Source organism: Lathyrus oleraceus, chromosome 2, assembly GCF_024323335.1.
Source record: "Lathyrus oleraceus cultivar Zhongwan6 chromosome 2, CAAS_Psat_ZW6_1.0, whole genome shotgun sequence".
In the NCBI taxonomy this organism is placed as follows: Eukaryota; Viridiplantae; Streptophyta; class Magnoliopsida; order Fabales; family Fabaceae; genus Lathyrus; species Lathyrus oleraceus.
The window spans coordinates 234,058,941-234,082,184 of record NC_066580.1 but is presented as its reverse complement, the minus strand read 5'-3'; the positions used below and the strand labels follow the sequence as shown (position 1 = coordinate 234,082,184).

At 32.0% G+C, this 23,244-nt stretch overlaps 1 protein-coding gene and 1 long non-coding RNA gene across 6 annotated transcripts; both read left to right on the top strand.

Annotated features, from left to right (window-relative positions):
* Positions 1 to 3,433: 3,433 nt before the first annotated feature.
* On the top strand, positions 3,434 to 5,257 carry LOC127118991 (transcription factor FAMA). 3 transcript variants are annotated; one of them, XM_051049205.1, is made up of 5 exons: positions 3,434 to 3,537; positions 3,675 to 3,781; positions 3,916 to 4,545; positions 4,660 to 5,079; positions 5,168 to 5,257. In XM_051049205.1, the coding sequence occupies exons 2-5, from the start codon at positions 3,758 to 3,760 to the stop codon at positions 5,255 to 5,257; spliced, it is 1,164 nt and encodes a 387-aa protein (XP_050905162.1). In that variant the 5' UTR covers positions 3,434 to 3,537; positions 3,675 to 3,757. The 3 variants fall into 3 exon arrangements, with proteins under 3 accessions (XP_050905162.1, XP_050905163.1, XP_050905161.1); XM_051049206.1 differs by having other exon boundaries at positions 3,493 to 3,608; XM_051049204.1 differs by having other exon boundaries at positions 3,498 to 3,781.
* Positions 5,258 to 11,901: 6,644 nt separating this feature from the next.
* LOC127118990 (uncharacterized) lies at positions 11,902 to 14,365 on the top strand. Of its 3 annotated transcripts, none has more exons than XR_007802519.1 (3): positions 12,138 to 12,629; positions 12,707 to 13,578; positions 14,026 to 14,365. It is a non-coding gene; the product is annotated as an uncharacterized LOC127118990 (long non-coding RNA). The 3 variants fall into 3 exon arrangements; XR_007802518.1 differs by having other exon boundaries at positions 12,139 to 12,629; positions 12,785 to 13,578; XR_007802517.1 differs by having other exon boundaries at positions 11,902 to 13,578.
* The last annotated feature ends 8,879 nt before the right edge of the window (positions 14,366 to 23,244 follow it).

Here is a 23,244-nt window from a genome sequence, read left to right as displayed (position 1 = left end):
ATATAGGAGACAAAATGGTACAATAGTACTATCCTTAGCCCACAAAATCAGTGTAGTGGAGGAAAGGGTGATCTTGTATTGTATACTATTTTCCTAAGCAAAACCTTTTGATCTTTTTTTCTAATCTTCAGAGGCTTCTGATGAAATGATGTTGAAGCATGCTTAGAAGAATCAAGAGACTATTTGACAGAATCTTCAGAACCTCGGTCTTCAGAATCTTGACACAGTTCCTCTAAACCTAGTCTTTAGAGTCTTCAGATCTTGTTCTTCAGAATCTTCAGAACTTAAGCACAAAATCTTGAAGGCTGGCAATCCTTTAGAGGCTCTTCAATCAGAGTCACAATCATAAGCTTTAGCATAAATGTTCGTCAAAATCGTTGTCTAAGAGCTTTCTAGAACTTGACAGCATCTTGTAAAGCACTTATATCTCTTCAGAGTCAGAGTGTGTTGATTCCAGAATCTGATGATGTCACACGTCAAAGATTCAGAGTCAGGACCTGTTTGCAAAAGCTACACACTAGATAAAAACCATTAGTGTAAAAAATTGTTCTCTAAGAAATAATGCATTCTTATCATCAAAACTAAAGGCCAGATGCAGAATCAAACATTGTTCTTACACTTTTATACTTTTTTAATGAACAAGTATGCAAGAAAGATGAACGAAAACTAGAAGTGTTAGAGATATTTTAACCATTGAAGAATGTGATATGAATGATGAGTTGCAAAATGTTAGAAAAACATTGATTAGTGTTAGATGTTTTTTAAATACAACATTATTTTTCATATTATTATGTCCAAATACAATTTAATAGATTATATGTTCAAAGAGGGGTTAGTGAAACAAATAATTGGTATTATATATAATAAACTCAATTGTATTTTCTTTCACTATAAAATCATCTTGACATGTTCAGAGGAACAAGATGACAGTTGCACAAAGAATCACAAAAACCACAATCTTAGTCTCAAACTAAAACTAAAACTAAAACTCAATAACAACAACTAAACCCTAAACATATATATTTCAAAACTTTGCTAAGTATAACAACTAGAAAACAACAACAATAATAGCAACAACTCAAAAGCAACAACAATAACATCAACAACTCAAAAACAACAATACATAACAACAACATTAACATTATCTTAATATAAACAACAACTAAAAAACAATCTCTCGACAAAAATACAGGAACATCAACAATAAACCTATAACTTCAATCTCAATAAACATATAATGTATTTATCTCAACAAAAACAATAACATATAACATCAGTCTCAATTTAAACAACAACGACAACAACAAGAGTAAACCTCTAATATTTTGGGTCTTAACAAAAACAAGAAACAATAATAACAAACAACAACAACAACATTAATGAAACACGAATAGTAAATAAGAAGTGAAGAAGTAGAAGAAGAAGAAGAAGAAGAAGAATCGAACAAGAGCGCTAAACACATATCATCTTCGTATTTTCCTTTATTTTTCAGAGTTAGATGATGATATGTGTTTAGGACTCTCGTTGTCTATAATTCTTCGTTAGGGTTATGTGGGTGTTTTTTTAGTATATGTTTTTTAGCTAAGCGAAGGTGAACGCTACAAGCTATATATATATATATATATATATATATATATATATATATATATATATATATATATATATATATATATATATATATATATATATATATATATATATATATATATATATATATATATATATATATATATATATATATCAGAGTAAACAATTTCACCTCGGTTAGTAAACAAAATCGAGGTGAAAAATGGATTTGTTTTTATTAAAAACATAAACTGAAGTTGTTGGGATTCGAAGTCTGTACTCTGAATTAGTTTACCCATCGATTTTCTAGAAAAACTAATGGGTAAATTAAGTCGAAGCATAAACCGATGTTTCCAAGATAACCTGAATTAGTTTACCCCTCAGTTAACCGAGGGAATAATTTATTCATTTTAAAAATAAAAAATAGATATATGGTGTGTTAAGGTATTATACCTCGGTGTTTTGTTACGTGAGGTAAAAACATTGTTATAAAATGTAATGTTTGTAGTAGTGAGGACTTGCCCATGGCGGCGAAAAGCTTTGTTCGATGTTGTTTTAAAGTAATTTAGGAGACTTGCTCATTCGAGGTGAGAGGCTCTTCTAATTAATGATGATGCTTGGTGGTAAATGTGGGGTAAGACATAAATGAGTGTCATGCTCTATAGGGTGTGTAAAATATGTATCACTTGGTGTTTGTTCTTTCTCCCTTGAAAAGAGAGGTATTTATAGAGGTTTCTAGGACCTAGGATTTGAATCATCCTTGGTGGTGTAAACCATTTTCCATTCTCCAAGGAAGTCATAAACCACCTATATTTTAGGAGTCTTCAGAGACTCCTCATTAAATGCCCCATACGTCACTGCTACCTCTGGATGGGTCTTCGAGTCATCGCCCCAGTGACACGACTCTTGGGCGAGGGCACCCTGGTTTAGAACACCCACAAATATAACACTACAACTTGTAATATCCTGGATTTTGATTCAAAATATTACTTAAAGAATTATTATTTTTCCTTTAGAAAAATAAGATATTATTAGTATTTTTTTAAACTTAAAAACATAAAATCTAATATCCTTTTTATAGATCTACTCATTAATTACAAGTTAATTTGAGGAAAATTAAATTTGTTATAAGTAAAAAATGAAATTATGGCATTAATCAATTAGGTTTTCTCAAATTGAATTTCCATAAATTTAAAATAAATTTAAAAATGATAGAATATCATCAACATCTTTAATGGAAATAAAATGGTCTCTGTATTTCTAATCAAATAAGTTTTTTAAAAAATTATCATGGTAGTTTTATTTAATTATGAAAATGTTTAAGAAAACCCATGAATTTTTAAATTTAAAACTTAGAAGATTCAAAATTTGTCAATAAATTGAAAAGTCTCAGGATTTGTAAAGTTTATTAATAAATTGAAAAATCTCAAGATTTGATAAAAAGTTGAAGAAGACTCATAATTTATTAATACTTAAATTGTTTTTAAAATATAAATTTATTTTTCTATTTAATTATTTGTGATTTACAATATATATTATGAATTGTATTATTAATGCATTATTATGCATACAAAATGAGACTCTTGAACATTTTGAAACAAAAACAAATACGAAAGGAATATGTAAAAAAAAAAAAGAAGATAATATGTTAGAAGTTGAATGTGAGTTTAATTGAAAAAGGAAAATTGAAAGGTTCAGATATAAGAAATAAATTAGTGCGTAAAAATGTTGAGCGTAAAACACATGATTCATGAAAGAAGGCAGTAAAGTAAGAAGAAGAGCGTTGGTAGCCTGTGACAAAAATAAATAAAAGTGTGAGGTGGAGATTTAATCAATCATCTTTAGGCTCTCTCGGTGTCATTTTCTGTGACCACCATCTCAAACCCAGCTCCCACACACACTATATAAAAATCATCACCTTCGATAAAAACACCCATTTCCATTGTCATCTTCTTACTACGGTCTACTATTGTAGGGTTTCATGATTCTCTTCTACTTCTTCTACACTTGACTTTCTTTCATCTTTGTCTGCTTCCAAACAGGTTTCTTATTATATTTACATGTTTTATATATATCTTTAACATATGTGAATTATATCCTGTGCTCAGGTGGAGGGCCCTCAAGAAACTCTGGTGGGGCATCAACTGAGCTTGTTTTAGGGTTTCTTTCCATTAAAGTCAACTTGTTCATAATGGAGAAAGATAATAACTATTCGGTACAAACATATTCTCTCTCTAACTACCCTGCCTTTTATATATATACATATATGTTATCTCTTTTCATTTCATCCTATACACCGTAACCTCATATATCCCCATGTTGTTTTGCTCCAATTTTGAATCGCTACAGGCACCACCCATGCCACCGTGTTTCAACACACTTGACTACTCCCTTGATCAACAATACCAGCAGCTCACGAAATATCGTGTGGGCGAAACTTCCGGTGAAAACAATAGCGGAATGGTGGATAATTACCTGCCTCAAACACAAAACTCAGGAGGCTTTTATGGTACAACAAACAACTCTTTTGATAAAATGAGTTTTGCAGATGTGATGCAGTTCGCAGATTTTGGACCTAAATTAGCCTTAAACCGCCAAGAGTCCGAGATCGACAATGACCCGGTTTATTTTCTCAAGTTTCCTGTCTTAAACAACAAGATGGAAGACCAAAACTTGATGTTGAATCAAGATGGGGTAGGAGAAAATGGAGATAGGTTCAAAGTGTTGGATAATTTAAGAGATCAAGAAGAAACTCGGGTTTCTGATGAGAACAACTCGGTGCAGCTTGTGCAAGAGAGGAATTGTGCACTAGTGCAAGAGAACAGCAAGAAGAGGAAGAGACCGAGAACTGTTAAGACAAGTGAAGAAGTTGAGAGTCAACGCATGACTCATATTGCTGTTGAAAGGAATCGAAGGAAGCAAATGAATGAGCATCTTCGTGTCCTCAGATCCCTCATGCCTGGTTCATACGTTCAAAGGGTATGTAAGATTTATTTCATACAATGATTTTTCTAAAACTTTACATAGCCATTGCTCTAAATTGCACTCATACCTCAAAATTTAAGTGTAAGGATAATTTATTTAACAATATAGGGTGATCAAGCATCTATAATTGGTGGAGCTATAGAGTTTGTGCGAGAATTGGAACAACTTCTTCAGTGTCTAGAATCACAAAAGAGAAGAAGACTAGTTGGAGAAGCACAATCAAAACAAGTTGGGGATTCAACACAACAACAAGCTCCATTTTTTCAACAAGCTCCTTTACCAAATGAGCAGATGAAGATAGTTGAGATGGAAAGTGGACTTGAAGAAGAAACTGCAGAGAGTAAGTCATGTTTGGCTGATGTAGAAGTGAAAGTTTTAGGATTTGATGCAATGATTAAAATCCTTTCAAGAAGGCGGCCTGGACAGTTGATCAAGACCATTGCTGCCCTTGAAGATATGCAGCTTATTATCCTTCATACAAACATCACCACTGTTGAACAAACCGTTCTTTATTCATTCAATGTCAAGGTATATTTATTAATTAGATAATTAGATTTACAAATTAATTATATTTATAAATTTAATCATATTATTTATTTTTGTAATGTGTGTGTAGCTGGCTAGTGATACAAGGTTCACGGCAGAAGATATAGCAAGCTCCGTTCAGCAGATACTAAGTTTTATTCATGCAAACACTAGCATGTGATTATTATTATTATTATTATTATTATTATTATTATTATTATTATATTATTATTATTATTATTATTATTATTATTATTATTATTATTATTATTATTATTATTATTATTATTATTATTATTATTATTATTATTATTATTATTATTATTATTATTATTATTATTATTATTATTATTATTATTATTATTATTATTATTATTATATTATTATTATTATTATTATTATTATTATTATTATTATTATTATTATTATTATTATTATTATATATTATTATTATTATATATTATTATTATTATTATTATTATTATTATTATTATTATTTTATTATTATTATTATTATTTATTATTATTATTATTATTATTATTATTATTATTATTATTATTATTATTATATTATTATTATTATTATTATTATTATTATTATTATTATTATTATTATTATTATTATTATTATTATTATTATATTATTATTATTATTATTATTATTATTATTATATTATTATTATATTATTATTATTATTATTATTATTATATTATTATTATTATTATTATTATTATTATTATTATTATTATTATTATTATTATTATTATTATTATTATTATTATTATTATTATTATTATTATTATTATTATTATTATATTATTATTATTATTATTATTATTATTATTATTATTATTATTATTATTATTATTATTATTATTATTATATTATTATTATTATTATTATTATTATTATTATTATTATTATTATTATATTATTATTATTATTATTCTTATTATTATTATTATTATTATTATTATTATTATTATTATTATATTATTATTATTATATTATTATTATTATTATATTATTATTATTATTATTATTATTATTATTATTATTATTATTATTATTATTATTATTATTATTATTATATTATTATTATTATTATTATTATATTATTATTATTATTATATTATTATTATTATTATTATTATTATTATTATTATTATTATTATTATTATTATTATTATTATTATTATTATTATTATTATTATTATTATTATTATTATTATTATTATTATTATTTTATTTATATGTTGTGTGCTACCTATATATGTATACTCTTGTCTTTATATTTGCTAATATATACATTTATTTACATTTCCTTTTTCAACCAATGTCATATGGATTTTCATACTAGAAGCCTCTTTTTACATCAAAGGATTTTTTTCATCTCTATTCAAATCACATTCCATTAAACTAACGGATGAGGGATCAATACTAAAAAAATAAAGTTAATCAAACCTTTGAAAAATCAGACGGCAAGGCAAAGTAACGGATACAGCAGAGTCAATTTAAGATGTATATCATTCAATTGGTTTCCAACTTAAAACAAAACGTTCAGTTTAACTATATGAATGAATATTAACTAGTTGAGTTAGATATAACTGGGAGGCAATACAACGTAGGTGTTGGAATTCAAGAACAAACAAGACTTTGTATTTTAAGTTGGATGGTAATATTTTTTGTGATGAATTGTATTTTATTTATGATGAAGATGTGTGGGTCGAGAAAATTGAACTATATATCGGTGGTTGTATATTTTAAAAAATATATATGGTCTTCTGTGTGTTTTTGTAACTATCAAGAAGATGAAGCTCGATAAATCTATATGATGGATGAGCTAAATATATCTATTGAAAAAAACTTCGGTTTAGTGATGATAGTGTGACCAAAGATGATAAATTAAATATGTATTAGAATAGAATGAGAAGGGATTTAAAAAATATTTACGAAAACTGATTATAATATGAAGTTTCCCATCATTGAGCAAATGTGTAAGATAGTCTATCAAAAAAACCACTGATATGACACCAAATCAATAAAAATTAAGAATAATCAAAGAAGGTCTAACCAACTCCTAATGATAATTCAAGTAAGTGGTCACCATCATTCTATGAACATATATCCACTAACTTTATTCGTTCAAAGCAAAAATAATTGTTAGTGAGGATGCTCGCATTAGTAAATTGTCATCCTTTATTGAGAAGATGTATGTTTTAGACACATAAATTGACAAAATTATAGATGTTTCTGGTGATGTAAACTACGGATTGATGAGAAATTAAGACACAATAATAGACCAATATATAGCGGATATAAAATTCTATAGACTTGTAGGAACCTTGAGGATCAACAACATATATAAGACGACTACTCGAACAAATAAAGACACAAAAGAACGCTGATGTTTTTAACGTTAAAAACCCCTCAATATGAGAGTAAAAACCACGATTCGTCCATACCAAATAAATAACTCCACTATAATCAATTACAGATACACGAGAGTCTTCAAGTGATTCACAAACTAGTGCTAACAACCGCAAATCACAAAGCAAACTATCTTACAAATAAGAAATAGAAAAGGTGAAATTTTTTCCAAATCTACAACTTCAGTGTGAAGTAGATAACTTTTACCTCGATTGTTTTTTGAAATTCTGAACGGTCAAAAGTTATATACATGTGTTACAAACCTGCCCTTCAAATTTTGAGCACGATTTCATGGTTAACGAATTGGGTATCGTCGATTTAGTGAGACATCTTGTAAAAAAACGAGAATGAGTTTCTCTCCTTTTTTCTCTCTTTTAAATTCTTTTTTTCTCTCTATCTCTCTCAATCCTAAATTGATCATATCATCTTAAATAAGTGAGACAAATGGGCTAATTATATTTGGGTATTTCTCCACATAGAAAGGGAGTCCAAACCCAACATGGATTTCAAGTTGTTTTAACTTTAATTGGTAAGAACAAGGAGAACACCCAATTGTCTGTCATAATATTAAAAAGTTAACTTCTTATAAGGAAGATTACTTTAGCTATATGGAAAAAAAAGATAAATCAATAGTTTTCAAATGGTCTCATTCATGATAAAATTAAGGTCTCATCACCTCAAGGAAAGTTTATATATGCGATTTCCTAAAATCGGTCATCTTGTTAAAAGTACATATGACCGAGGTTTAGTTGAGTTGAGAACGCATGGTTTTTCAAAAAAATGTTCCCCTTTACAAAGTTGCTCTCCAAAAATATTTAGTTGACTGAGTTATTTGTATATGATGAATTTCAAATAAGATGCACTCTGTGCAGGTTTACTTGAAATCAGAATTTCCTCAACCACAAACATCTGGAGAATGGATAGACCATCCCAAAGAAGAAGCATATGGTTGAGAGTTTTCTTTTTCGATAGGATGGATGAGCTTGACAAATTGAATGATATTGAAAGGGAATCAAATAGAAAAAATATAATGCGAAAAATTTGATAAATTTATTTGATTTCATTGATTTTGATGTGTTTTAACTTGTATAATTGTTTGTGTGTGTTCAATTCTATTTCGTAAAATGTTTTCTTTTAATTATATACAATATTAAATTTGATATGTTGTTTAAAATTATATATATAATTATTTTGTTAAGTTTAAGGGATGTATCTGAAAAAAAGTTTCCTAAATGTGAATAACAAAGAAAAATGGGTGTTTACATAAATAAGATCTGAAATATGAATAACAAAGAAAAATGAGGGTGTATATAAGTAATTTTCAAGAATTTTAATAACATAGCAAAATGGGTGGATCCGAAAATATCTTCAGAATAATGAATGCAATGAAAAATGTGATTATCCATAAATAAGTTTATGGAGGTGATTAACGATGCAAACGAGGTTTGTAAAAAAGAAAATATCCATAAAATATATACCGAAGTAAAAAGGTGTGTGTTTGGAAGAGATTCTCCAACCACACCCTGGCTAGAAGTCGAGTTCCAAACATTCCCCTTAATAGAATTTAAATAATTTTACAAAAATATACTTTTACTAGCTAGATAATAATATTTGGAGTACCTATATTGTAGTCATAAATGTTGCAATTATAAACCTCAACAATCATATAACTCAACAAATAAGAGTTTTATAAAATTTAGTTTTGTCATACAAATTAAAAAGTACACGATCATCACAATTTGACTATCATATAAATCAAAGATCACAAAGTCATTAAAAATTTAAATATAAGTCTAAGAAGTAAATAATAAACAAGTAATTTAAAATAGTCTATTTACGGAATATTTGAAGTTAGCGGAAATATACCCGAACGCATTGCACGTTCAACGTACAACAGAGTCGTCATCGGACTTTATTTATTCCCGAAGGAAAGGGAAAACATCGATAAAATCTGGGGGAAATAGATATGTTGGGTAAGGAAGTCGGTTATGCAAGGGGAATGTATTAGCACCCTAACATCCATGGTACTCCATGGGAACTGTTTTGATTGTTTTTGCTCGAATGAGTGTTCTATCTAAAGATTACTCACGAAAGAATAAGAAAAAAGAAAAAAAGAATAGATAGAGTGCTTGGTGAGAATTGGGGCCCTCATGCCTACGTATCCTCAAAGTGCAATAAGGAATTCAGAGCTCCATAGTTCATAGAACTAATGGTGGGATGTGAAACGAAGTTGTGATAAAGGTATGGTATAAACTAAAGGATTATATGATTTGAACTCCAAAAAAGGATGAAATTTGAACCCAAGAATAAAACTGGCGTTGACCAATATGTGGACTAGCCGGAAGTGTCTGTCACTATATGGTATAGCGTAAAACAAAGAGAATTAAGTGTTTAGGTATGAGCCAAAGAACTCTTGGTTCACAAGGTGACACAAGATGGAGCTCAGAGAGGTAGTGTATTTGGCTCAAAGATAATAGGTATATCACATGGAGTGAATGAAGGTAATATGTGAACGCATCATGGAGATGAATAGAAAAGTACCTAAGGCAGAAGGAATAATAAGAAATATGCTCGCCAAAGATTCGCATCCTTGTGCCTACGTATTCTCATTGTGCAATGAGAAAGTTAGAGCATTCGTAGTTCGGACCACTAAGACTGAAACAAAGGAAGATAGATTGATTACCAAGAGACAAGGTAGGTTGCTTAACAAGCAGGAATGTGGTACTAACCAATGATGGTAATCACCCACAGGGACAAATGAGATATGATTGTCCTATACACGAGAGAATTTATAAGGCAAGAGATTCGTCTAAGCACGAGAGGTCTTATAAGACGAACAATGAATATGAGATAATTTGCCAACACGCGAGAGGGTTTACAAGGCAAAGAGATAAGGGGTTTGTCTAAGCATAAAAGATCTTATAAGACAAACAAAGATTGTGGGGTTTTCCAAAGCACAAGAGGTCTGATAGGGAAAACAGTGATTCCGAGGTTTGTTTAAGCATGAGAAGTCTTATAAGACAAAATAATTTTTAAGGGTTTGCCAAAGCACAAGAGGACTGATAAGGCAAACAATGATTGAATAGAGTGGGCCTGAACACAAAAGGTCTAGTAAGGCTTATAAATGATTGGGTTGATTAATTAGGATTTAAATACTTGATCACAAGTGGTATCTGAATATCAAGGAGAGTATGATTGATGATCCATTGAGGAATAAATGATTGAAGTGCATTGGTGCTCCACTGGTTGAAGTGTTGAATGATCGGTGCTTGCTTGAAGAGGACTTGTCAATTATATGATTTAAATTGCACTAAACTCTATGAATGAGGGTGAATGCTTTGAATATCTAGGGCCAACGACCCGTACACAAAGTCACTCTAGACAAGGGTAGGAGAAACTCTGTCTCATCATTCCTCATTACTTAAGCCTCGTGTAACCCTTATCATGATTGATAAGTGTTGTTAGAGGCTTCTGATTATTGATCTTGATGATGCCATGTTGTTTGTTGTATTGAGAAGACTTGGCAATTGTTTGATACGAATCGTGCTAAAGTCTATGAATGAGGGCAGATGCTTTGAATAGCTAGGGCCTACGCCTCGTACGCAAAGTCATTCTAGACAAGGGTAGGAGAAACTCTGGCTCATCATTCCACATTACTTAAGGCTTATGGCTTAGAATTCGAATCACACTTGTCAAGTGTTGATACCTTTGTTGTGCTTTGGGAGGTAGTCCACTTTGCTAGCTATGTTTGACGATGTTGACTTGTAGTCTTGATCTCTTATTTGAACCTTAAGGTATTGAACCTTAAGGTGTTTGCCCTATCAAATTATAAAGGGTTTTTTGATCACTTAAATAGACTTAGGGAATTACAACACAATTACAAAAGATTTGGTTGACCAAAGCGACCTTTGGTCAACACTAATCAATGGGGTTAAAATAATAGTTGAACTATATACAATAATAATCCCTATTGAATTAATCAAGTAGATAGATTTAGATCATTCTAATTAAGACCCTAAACTAAAGGAGCATGCATTAAAAATCAAGATTTTAAGCCTTAAGGGCAAAATGGTCAATATACCAAAAATTGATTAATTAGAGAAATATTGAATTAAATTTCTAATCATGCAAAGATTAAAATCAATTAAATCTAACAAATCTAATTAATTCTAGTTTCCTAAAAAGACTAATTTCCTAGTTAGTTTCTAACTAGAATTCTAAAAATATATTAACCTCATTAAATTAATCAAGATTTAAATCTAATTAATCTAATCTTAACAACTAATTCCAAAATCTAACAATTCTAATTAATCTCTAATCATACTCTAATCTATAAAAAGATCCCTAATTAACCTCCTAAAAAGAAGATTAAATGGCATAATTAAGAAAGGACTACGGGTGCAGGTCCAAGTATGGATGGTGTTTGGCAGAAGTGAATTCTATTGGGCTTGGGGCTTAAGCCCAGGATTACTCTCCTTCGTGAACGGGGTGTGTGAATAGCGCTTGGATTTTCCAAGAATCAGGAAGGGTATGTGCATGAACGGGGGTGTGAATAGCGCTTGGATTTGCCAAGAATCAATCTGTTTAGGCCTAAGGCCCAAACCAAATTCCAGGTTCAACTAAGCAGGACAGCTAATCTAGGAGGAATATTCAAAGGCGAAAAAAACAAACACCACCAAAAATCTCATAGCGGCGCCTTCATGGCATTCATCACTGCATTTTCACATAGCTCTTCACCTTCTCGGCGTCATGCCTCCATCCAAGACTTACGTCGCGTTCGCATCCCCGCGTCTTGGAGCATCGTTTGATCGGAGTCGTCGTGTACGTGGATCCAAATTTCACCGTGTTTCCAAGTGTGTCTTTTTCTTCGTGCAAAAACATATGAGTAGAAAACAGACTCAGATTCACCATGTGGCTTCATCATTAGGTCGAATTCATCGTCGTCTTCATCAACTCCGAATTGCAAGATTCAACATCAAAACAAAATCTATGAAACTTCGCATCTCGCGCGTGGAATGGTGAAACACCACATATGAATTGATAATCGAATCAAGAAGAAGAATTCTTACTGGATTGGATTTTAAGAACACTTAATGATGGAGCTCTGATGCTATGCTTTCATGTATCGAAATCATTCTATTTTTCCTCTGCTCTTCTTTGTTCTGAACACTTTTTCTTCTTCGTACTTCTCTTATGTAGATCGTAGGAATGGAAAAAAAGTTGTTGATTCGTGATATTGCTCGCTGCGTTGTGTATTTGAGGGAGCTTGTGTTGCAGATTGCAGAATGAAGTTCTCAGGTTACAAAGTGGAGAAAATTGATTGCAGAATGAAGAAAACTTGGTGGAGAATGAAGAAGAAGGTTGCGGTGAATTTTTGGTGTCAGAATGGTGAGTTCGTGTCGAAGCAAAGAAATTGCAGGAAGAACAATTGATGCAGTATGAGGAGTACTGAGATGCAGAATGAAAAAATCCTCCTCAAGTCACAGTGCAGCTGTGCTTAAATAGAACCAAAAGTTTGTTAGAAATTCAATGGAAATTTACATGAAATGAACTCTAATTAGAAATGCAGGATTTCTGTAATTAGTTAGTTAAAAATTTAGCTGAAAACTGAAATGAAATTATCTTGAAATTCATTATAAATTTAGTCTGAAATGAATCGAAATGTGATATATTTTTTTAGAATGAAATAAATTAGATAGCAAATTGAAATGTTAGTTGGAAATGTAAATTCAAATGAAATGGAAATGCATTAAGTTGAATTTGGATTTAGTTTCAATATGGGTTTGAATCTAATTGAATATGACTTGAGTGAATGTGTAACTTAATTTGGCTTTATTTTTTTGTAACTGTTACGCGGCTGTTGGTTATGGTGGACTTCAAAATTTTCAGGGTTATGAGTTCTTTTAGCAAATGTGCAGGGTGTACGATAGTTGTGAAGTTTTTGTCCATGCCCTATTAAAAGGAAATCTGCAGGTGTATGCGTGATAAGTTCTGCTATGCATTTATCCAATATTCAAGTTGCTTGGAATACATGTTTAACAGGGCCTCGTGGAATGAAGTTATTTTTGCAGGTTTGGTGTGTTAAGAGTTTGTACATGTTAGCAGGTTAAATTGATTTGGAGTTTTCTGTTATAAGCTTCAGTTTGTTGCTGCTATTTTCCATTATAGACTGTTAGCGAAAGGTGTTAGGTTATAAGTTCTGTTAAAAATAAAGTGTATGTTAGTAATTAAAGCATTTGTCATGTTATACGTCATGTTATTGTTGTTAATTGTTAGCCTTTATTAAGTTAGTTGCTATGGATGTTTGGTTAGCGATTAAGTTCTGAATGTTTGGTTAGTGATTAAGTTCTGAATGTTGTTCACAAACTAGGAGATGGACCTCTATAAAATTGTTATGTTATGAGTATGAATGCTTTTGGAATGTTTGGTAGTGAGCTGAATATTGTGTATGCTTGCTAGAATGAACATGCTTGCTTTTAGTTTTGGTTATGTGCTCATGTGAAACTCCTATTTTGCAGGGGCATACACGCAAAAAATAGTGGAAAGGCCAAATCTCCCATACATAAAGTGTTCAAAGCATGCCATAAGGAGTGGGATTCACCAAGAAAACAAGCAAATGGAGCCTTGGGAAGCTTGGAAGGATATGGGATGATGGATCATGATGAAAAGATTAGGGTTTTTAGGATTTTTAGAATTAGGTGGTTGACTTTGGTCAACTGTTGACCAAAAAGTCAATAAATGACTAAAAAGTCAACTTTGCCAAAATCTCCAATTTTGTAACTATTCATAATGGACAATGTAAAATGAAACTTGAATGTAATGAGAACTTATTTACTTTAATGCAAAAATGCTTTTACATTTCAAAAATATAACTTTCCCTCCAAAACTTCAAGTTTGAACCACACCTTTAAGTTATGTATTATAAACAAATAAACTTGTATGTACACTACCAAAAGGTCATGGGTTGAATGGAGCCATGAAAGACGTGATTGCAACAATGCTGACTATCAAGTGGACCAAAAACTGAGTATTAAACTGAATCTAAGTGGTGAATCAAACCATAGGGACCAAGTAGTTCAATGCATGAATTATGGTTTCTCAAGATCAATAGATAAGTCATTATCCACAAATGTCAAACATACACCATTATGCAAATAAATGGATCACAAATGTCAAGCAATATCGACAAGGATGATTAGACAAGCAATCAAAGAATCCTTAATGCCATAAACCAAGAAATTAGGGTTGCAAGCCACATGATCCAAGCAATAATGCTCTTTAAGCTAATCAAGACAATTGGCTCATGAAATTGGGGTTTCATAACCACTCAAGGAAAAATGAATACCCAAAGTCAAGAACTAGGATTTTGAATACATAAATGAATGTCATGGGGTTTGCATGCCATGTGATAAGCAATTCTCGAATCCTCAAACAAAACCCTAGTTTTAATTAACCATAAGCTTTGCATCTGTGATGCTTGTGAGAATGAATGCATGATGCACATGAATGAATGCAGATGAATTTCAAGTCCAAGGTTGAGTGAAATATGAAAAGGGGAGGGGAAATTTTGGGGTACTACAGCTGCCCCTATTTAATCTACTTAAACCTGAATGGTCGAATTGCGAGAGCTTTTTGGATATCCGAGGTATAAGTGTATTAAATACCGAAGTATCTGAAAATTTGTCTGTTGTGAATGGTCATAGTGGGGAGAATTTGACTTTTACAGGTTCATCTGTTGGGATTTTTTGATGTATTATGGGGATATTATTGGCAGATGCAGGTAATGATATGCATGATATATTGTATGCTTTGTTATTTTATGGAACACGAGGCCATGTGTCCTACTTTCTAATATAAGAACAGGGAGCCCATAAGCTTAAACACTAAAGTTCCGGAATACCCTTGCAAACAAGGGGTTTCAAAAATGAATCATCAGTTCAACAACTGGAAACAAAGTCAACCACTGAGATTTGAAAAAGAAGAAATGTTATCGACCCTGGAGGTTGAGGAAAAGTCTATTAACCATGTAGGTTGAAAAAAGGTGCATCAACCACGAAGGCTGGACAAAGATTCAACAACCACGAAGATTGGAAAAAGATTCATCAACCCTAGAGGTTGGGAACAAAGGATCATCCAGCCTAGAGGTTGAAAAAATATTTATCGATCCTGGAGATTGAAAAAAGGTTTACCGACCACGAAGGTTGGAAAAAGATTCATCAACCCTAGAGGTTGGAAACAAAAGATCATCAACCCTAAAGGTTGGAAAAAGATTTAATGACCATGAAAGTTGGAAAAAGGATCATAAACCCTAAATGTTGGAAAAGGATTCAACAACCATGATGGTTGGAAGAAAGGTACCAATCAAATTGGGCTTTAAAAGATGCCACGCAAGTTGGATTTTCGGAGAGAGTGTCAAACAAGCTGGTTTTAAAAGGTACCAGGCAAGTTTAGGATTTGAGGGTGCCAATAAAATATTGGGCTTTGATTCTAATGAGTTGCATACACTGTTTCGTGCTATGCTAGATGAATGATATGCATGAGTGAAGCGACATGATTAATACATGATGACAATTTATGAAAAGGTTAATCCAGATGCTCACATAAAGGGAGGTGAGAATTTTGGGCTAGGATAATGGTCATGTAGACGTGATTCTCCGACACCTACTTCAAGTTGAACAATTGTTGTCGCACCTCTGGATTATATTTGAAACATGAAGAGAGCTTGTACCTGCGTAGCATGGCTCTGCCCCAATATACTATGTGTTACTAGTTATGAAGTAGTCTCCTCATCTAAGTATCTCAAACTGGCTTGCCCCAGTGTCTTGAAACTGTATTCTCTTGATTAACCATTCTGAGAGTGATTAACTTCTCATGCTCTTGGGATGGCCTGCCCCAATATGAGTCTTGAAGTAACTTGCCTCTGTCTGGCTGATTCAGAGAGATTTGTAGAGTCTCGACGTAGTTGCCATAGATTAGATGACTCTTGAAGAGATCTGAGCTATGGGATACGATAAGAAATGTTCAAACTTCCCATTATGTAATCTTCCTTGATGTCAAGTGACTATTCATATGTAATATGCTCATTTTGAAAATGATAATTGTAATGTCATGCTCATGCAAGTTTTGAAACTCAAGTATGTTCACTAAGTTTATGACATCAATTGAACGAATCACTGATTAAAATGCCATATCAGTATCAGTACATATGACAAGCAAATCTTTAGGAGTCAGCTTGACACGACCTTACCATAGTATGATTTCAAAATAAATCATGCTTCAGTTAGGTCTTTTAAGGGTTGTAACATGGTCTGGTTTATGGTTTCAGAAAGAAATGATATAAGGCTCAAAACCTATTCTAACCCACCCGTTCTTCATGGTGTTCTCCATTCCTACGTTCAGTTAGCCTAAAACAAGTGTCCATCTTTCAGAAAAGGATTTGGAATATCAGCAATGATGGTTATGGAACCTATGAGAGTTTGGAATGACAGACACTCACCTTCTGCTTTTGTTTCAGCCACATAGATTTTCTTTTGCTGAGGACTTTGATATTGATCCTCTTGTTGTTTTGCTTTCCCTTATCTTTTCCTGGCCTAATCCTTTGGGTCTGCAGCTCACCGGGATGCCCTAACTTTTTCCTAAGTCAATCTTGTTTTCAAGCTTTTGACCTAGCGGGCTTTTCATTTGCTTATGATTTTTTATTTATTTATCTCATCTTCTCTTTTGGATTGGAGCAAATCCTGTGACATTTTTGCTTTCTGGATTTATTACATGGGTCGTGACTATCTTACTCCTTTTGTGGGTAAGGATTTTAATTTGTGATTTCATCCTCTTAAGAGGGATATGATATGATTGATCACTTGGCGAGATATTCTCCTTTTGAATTTTGAACGCAAGGTTAAACTAACTGAAGACTACCCTGACCCTGGTTAAACATGAGGGTTTTATGTATAAAGAAAGAAATTCCTACTTCAAGGCCCAAAGGGATTGACTAGGGATTATCTTCCTTATATTTCGGTGTTTAGGGATTTGAACAATGCCTTACATCATCAGCACGGTCTTAGTCAAAAGCATACAAGCAACGATCTTGCGCATTTTAATTGCATCATTCTCTTTTGATTTTTTTTGAACAATAATATGATATTGATAAAATAAAATATGAGTGAACACGAATGGATTTAAGCAAAACATGCACGTTTATTTCATTATTATTATCATCTGAAAACCAGACAAGTTTTACAAGTAAACAACATATAATAAACAAGAAAAGGCTACAAATGAGACATGATTGAATCAGTATGATATTGCTAGCCTTGATACTCCTCTGAAGAGCCAACTGAATCTGAGCAATCTTCACCACTAACTGCATTAACAACTTTGTCCACATTGATCTGGCAACGAGTTGGTTACGACACTGGGTCTTTCCTTAGAGAATGACAAGACCTTCTGATCAATCAACTCTTGTACTCTGGTCTTGAACAACCCACAATCTTCAGCTGAGTGCCCTATATAGCCGGCATGAAATGCACAAGAAGCATTAGGATTATACTTCAGGCTATAGGGGTAAACAACTGGAGGTATTTACTTTGGCGCAATTGCCCCTTGCTGAACAAGATACGGTAGCAACTGAGGCTATGATACAAGGATCTAATCACATTGAGGACGCTTCTTATCATAATGTCTGCCCTGACCTTGACTCTGGTTTCAGTTATCCTACAGAGGTCGCTGATTCTGAGAAGCTGAAGCTTATGGAGGCTGCTTATACTAAGGTTGGTATGTAGGTTGTTGATATTGAGTAGCGATAATGTACAGATAAGGGTAGTATATCGTAGGAGCCATATCTGCTTGAACCTGATGGCAGACATTTGCTATCACAACACTTTCCTCCGCCTCTTTCTTCTTAACAAAACCCTGATATTTATTGGCCACTGTATGACTATCAACATTGCCGATCTTTCCTGTTTTCATCCTATTCTTAATACGTTCTCCAATGGTTACTATGTCGGAAAAGTTGGACGAAGAGCTACCAACCATATTCTCATAGTACAAACCTTAGAGAGTTCTCATGAAGATATCAACTAATTCAACATCTGCCATCGCAAGTCTAACTCTAGAAGCCATCTCACGACATCTCTAAGCATATTCTTTGAATGTCTCATTGATCTTGCAGGCTTGATTTTGCAGCTGTAATCTGGTGGGAGCCATGTACAGGTTATACTTGTATTGCTTGAGAAAGGCTTCAGACAAGTCCTTCTAAGATCTGATTTTACTGCATTCCAGACCCGTATACCAATCTAAGGATGCCCCAGATAAGTTGTCTTAGAAGTAATGGATGAAAAGCTCGTCATTATCGATGTAGGATGCCATCTTCCTATAATACATGATGACATGATTTCTTGGACAACTTAAACCCTTGTATTTCGGTAGGTCTGTTGCTTTGAACTTAGGAGGAAACACCATATTAGGAAATAAGTACAAGTCCTTAGCATCCATACCATAAGCAGAGAAACCTTCAATGGCTCTGATCATCTCATCTAGTAATCAATAGCCTGCTTGTCTAATCTGATCTGAACCAAAAGCAATCTGATTACAGTTCATAGCATTTTATTTGACTAAATGGAAAATAATATAGTAAAACGCTAAGAGGCATCCTACCGTCTCGCAGTAATCACGATCCTATCAGACCTGTTGATCACATGTGCCCAAGTCGTATAGACAACATCAAACAAAGAGAAAAGGGGTGAGAATACATTTAAATGTAATAACGTTGAAATTTTTAGCAACAAAATGACATTAAAGAAACACAACAATAATACATAAATGGTATATATCAATAAAATACAATCACAAACACCCATCACAATAAAATGCAATGCTATGATCCACCAACTCTGTCACCTATATGCATGTCGTACCAAAAGTATATTATGGAATCAGAGGAATGTTACTGATTTTATTACACTAGTCCCTGGTCCTTCACACCTAGACCAACGATCCTCATCAATGGATTTGGGACTTACCCCTGGTCTTTTCGACCAAGACCCACAATCCCCACCATTGGATATGAGGCCACCAAAATGGACCGAAGTCCCACCTAAACTCTAAAATACATGAATGCATGGTAAAATGAATCACGAATATGCATTTCATGGACAAACATCATAATTCACAAAAACTATGTATAATAATACTCACAAACACCAAAAGTATCCCAAAGGATATCACCAAAATAGGTCCTATTCGTGAACCATAAATTATTCAATAAGGGTCACCCAAATTCAAAGCACCTAAAATTATGTTTATTAAACAATATATTCACGTTTCCTACACCCATAATTATTTAATTATTTATATTCCTAAAAGTGAGTTAAATATACTAATATTTTTATAATATTTTATAAAAGGTATATTTAATTATTTTAGAGCTATTTTATCACAATTTAAACTTTTAAAATAATCAACTGAATGGTCTTCGAACTCAAAAATGGAAAAAGCGAAAAAATGACCAAAATGCCCCTGAGTCGCCGTCGGTCCGTCGCTTGAACCGTCATCGCCGCCCGATCCACCGCCGTCAGTGGTGGATTTAGAAACATTTTAATTTGGGGGAAAAAGTATAACTTAGAATTAGTCTTTTTTTAAATATTTTAATATTATAATAATAATAATAATTATTTTTTAGAGATATTAGAATATAATTTTTAAGATATAAAAATTATATAATAAATAAACCTTTAATATTTGGAAGATTAAATTTTTCTTTTTTTAAATAAAAAAAGAATCCATACTCTAAGTATATCCGGTTCGTGGAAAAATAAGTCATTTAGGAAAAAAATAGACTTATTTGACATTTTGAGAAAAATACTATTTTCTGACTTTATGAGAAATAGTTTTACAGTATCGATATAACTACATCAACATCTGTGAAGTTATAAAACACTAATTAAAAATTATATTATAATAATTTCATCGTTTATTTATAGGGTTTAAACCCGAATCATAAAAATTCTCTATGCCACATTTCATCGTCAAAATCAGGGTTACTACCAAATGGGATTATCCCATTTTGGACACATATCGATTCATCGATCGATTAAAAAGTGACCAAATGGGAAAATTCTCATTCAAAGATTTATTCCATTTGCTCACAGATCGTTAGAAGCTATCGATTCCAAAAATACCAAATTCACAAATTTATTCACATATGCATACAATCACAAGGAAAAACATACAATGACTCATAAGGGGTTTGACTAAACCCCATAGGATCAAACACACAAAATTGTATATTGATTTGATACAATAAAGATCACATATCACATGAAAAAAATCATAGGTGATGAGATGACAAGTGTACCCTCATCATCCTGCTACTAAACCCGCCATACAGTAAATAATCTTCCCTCTTACCTGATAATTGCAGCTTTCACAAATCTCGAAAAGTTTTGCGTTTCGCCTCGTGTTAATTCTAAGGTTGGAATTATATTCCTAATAATTGTTAATTATTATATATTGATAATAATAAAAATCTCATTGTGTTCCCTAACGGTAACAATACTTAAACTTTCGAACATTTCACTTCCTACTTAAACATTCTCTCATAATGGTGAAATACTATAATATTATTTTAATCTCAATTAAATAATTATTTCAAAATAATATAATTAAATATTTTTGTTATTTTTACTAAAATGTCACAATTAAATATTATTTAATTATAACATTTATTTATTTTATCAAAAAGAAAAGTAACACTTTTATTAATTTAAATATTTTATTTTAAATAATTATTTAATAAAAATACTCATTATATCTATTATAATTATTTCTAACTTTTTCAGTTGTCATGCGTTCAACCCTCAAGTCCCAATTAACCTTTTCACCCTCATTGTTACATACATCCTTAAGTAATAAGATTAATATATTTTTAACGATAAAATATTATTACTATTATAATTAAATAATTAATCCCATTAATTAAATTATTTCAATTATTACTAAATGATTAAAATTATCTAATATTTCATTATTTAATCAATTAATAATTCCAACACTTATTTATTTCATAAAATTCTAATTCTCAATTATTTAATAATTAAAACTCTAAAATAACTATTTTATTTTTAATTCCCCTAATCCACTAATTCTCTCTAGATACTCAATTATCTAATTATTTCTATTACATTAATTAATTCTATTTTTCTTCACCATTCTAAAATACTCTTATATTCCTACAATTTAATTAAATTATTGAAATATCCCTTAATTCTACAAAAACCTATTATAACTCAAATAGTCAAATAATTGAAGCAGTACACATATAAACACTCAAATAATTAGATTAAAATTAATAATCTAAAAATCAGGGTTGTATAACTCTCCCCCACTTAAAAAGATTTTCGCCCTCGAAAATCGCTCGACACACACAAATTAAGAGAAACTTTATTATCTGACTTTCTATCTCACACACCACGCTTCCTCCTTGCTCTAAGACACACGCCCTCCAAAGAAGGAACAGTCCTCTCAGTCTAGACTATTTCTGATACTCAATCTTCGACTTTTGACAAGTTAAACAAGCGTAAACAAACTACGTAATGTCTCTCTTCATCCTGGCCATCCAAAACGTCTTCTTAAGATCTTGGTACATTGTAGTAGCCTTATGAGGAATACTTAAACTGCTCTTGTGACTTTCCTTTAAAACCATTCTCTCAAGCTCCTTTCGATCAAACAAGTATTTAAAGCTCTTATAGTTGTTGAACACCTCAAACCTCGGACCATACAAGTAGTGCTTTCACACCTTTAGCACAACACCACAACTGCTAACTCTAACTCATGGGTATGACAATTCTTCTCATGACCTTTTGTTCTCATGAAAAATAAGCTACTACCTTGCCATCCTGCATAAGTAAACCACCTAGACCCATCTTGGACGCATCACAATACACCACAAAAGGTTCTTCCGCATCTGGTAAAATTAGAACTAGCACTATCGTCAACCTTTTCTTCAGTTCTCAAAAACTCCCATCGCACTGGATTTCCCAAACAAAAGCTTGACCCTTTCGAGTCGAATGAGTCAAAGTTAGAGATAACTTCGAAAAATCCTTGATAAATCTTCGGTAATAACCATCCAGTCGAAGGAAACTTCTGATCATTAGTAACTGACTTAAGAGCTTCCCACTGTAGCACTTCATCTACTTTAGAAGGTTCTGCCACCACTAAATTTACATGAGACACTATAGGTAGATCACTAATTACAGTATTTCCACCTGTCTAAAAAAACAACATCATAAACACTTCTGGACCCTCTTTCATAGACTCACCCACTTGCTTAGCATAATAGACAACCTTTCACCTCCGTCGAACTCAGATTCACACTATGGAGGCAAGTCGCAGATATATTCAGGAAAAATATCAGAAATCCAACACCACCGGTACTTCACTAGACGTCACATTTGTTCTCCATTCTCTGAGAAGCAAAACATCAACAATACCTGACTGTTCTCCCTCAAGGACATCTCAACTTGACCGGTAGGAAGGAATCTCGAATACACATCCACTTCGGTTTCGGAAAAACCCCACAACTTCAATATCACCTGAACTCTTGCAATCAACACCTTACTAAACCAATTTTTCATGCTTGCAGCAAAGAAGCGAAACATAAGCTTCTCCCCCACTTATTTCAATTCCGCTCCTGCTAAAAAGCATCAAAGGAAACAAGCAAGTATCGACAGTGTTTCACACAC

Coding starts and splice junctions, on each gene's coding strand:
- LOC127118991 (XM_051049205.1), top strand. CDS start 3,758: ATGGAGAAAGATAATAACTATTCG. Junction 4,546..4,659: donor CTGGTTCATACGTTCAAAGG/GTATGTAAGATT, acceptor TTAACAATATAG/GGTGATCAAGCATCTATAAT. Junction 5,080..5,167: donor TTTATTCATTCAATGTCAAG/GTATATTTATTA, acceptor ATGTGTGTGTAG/CTGGCTAGTGATACAAGGTT.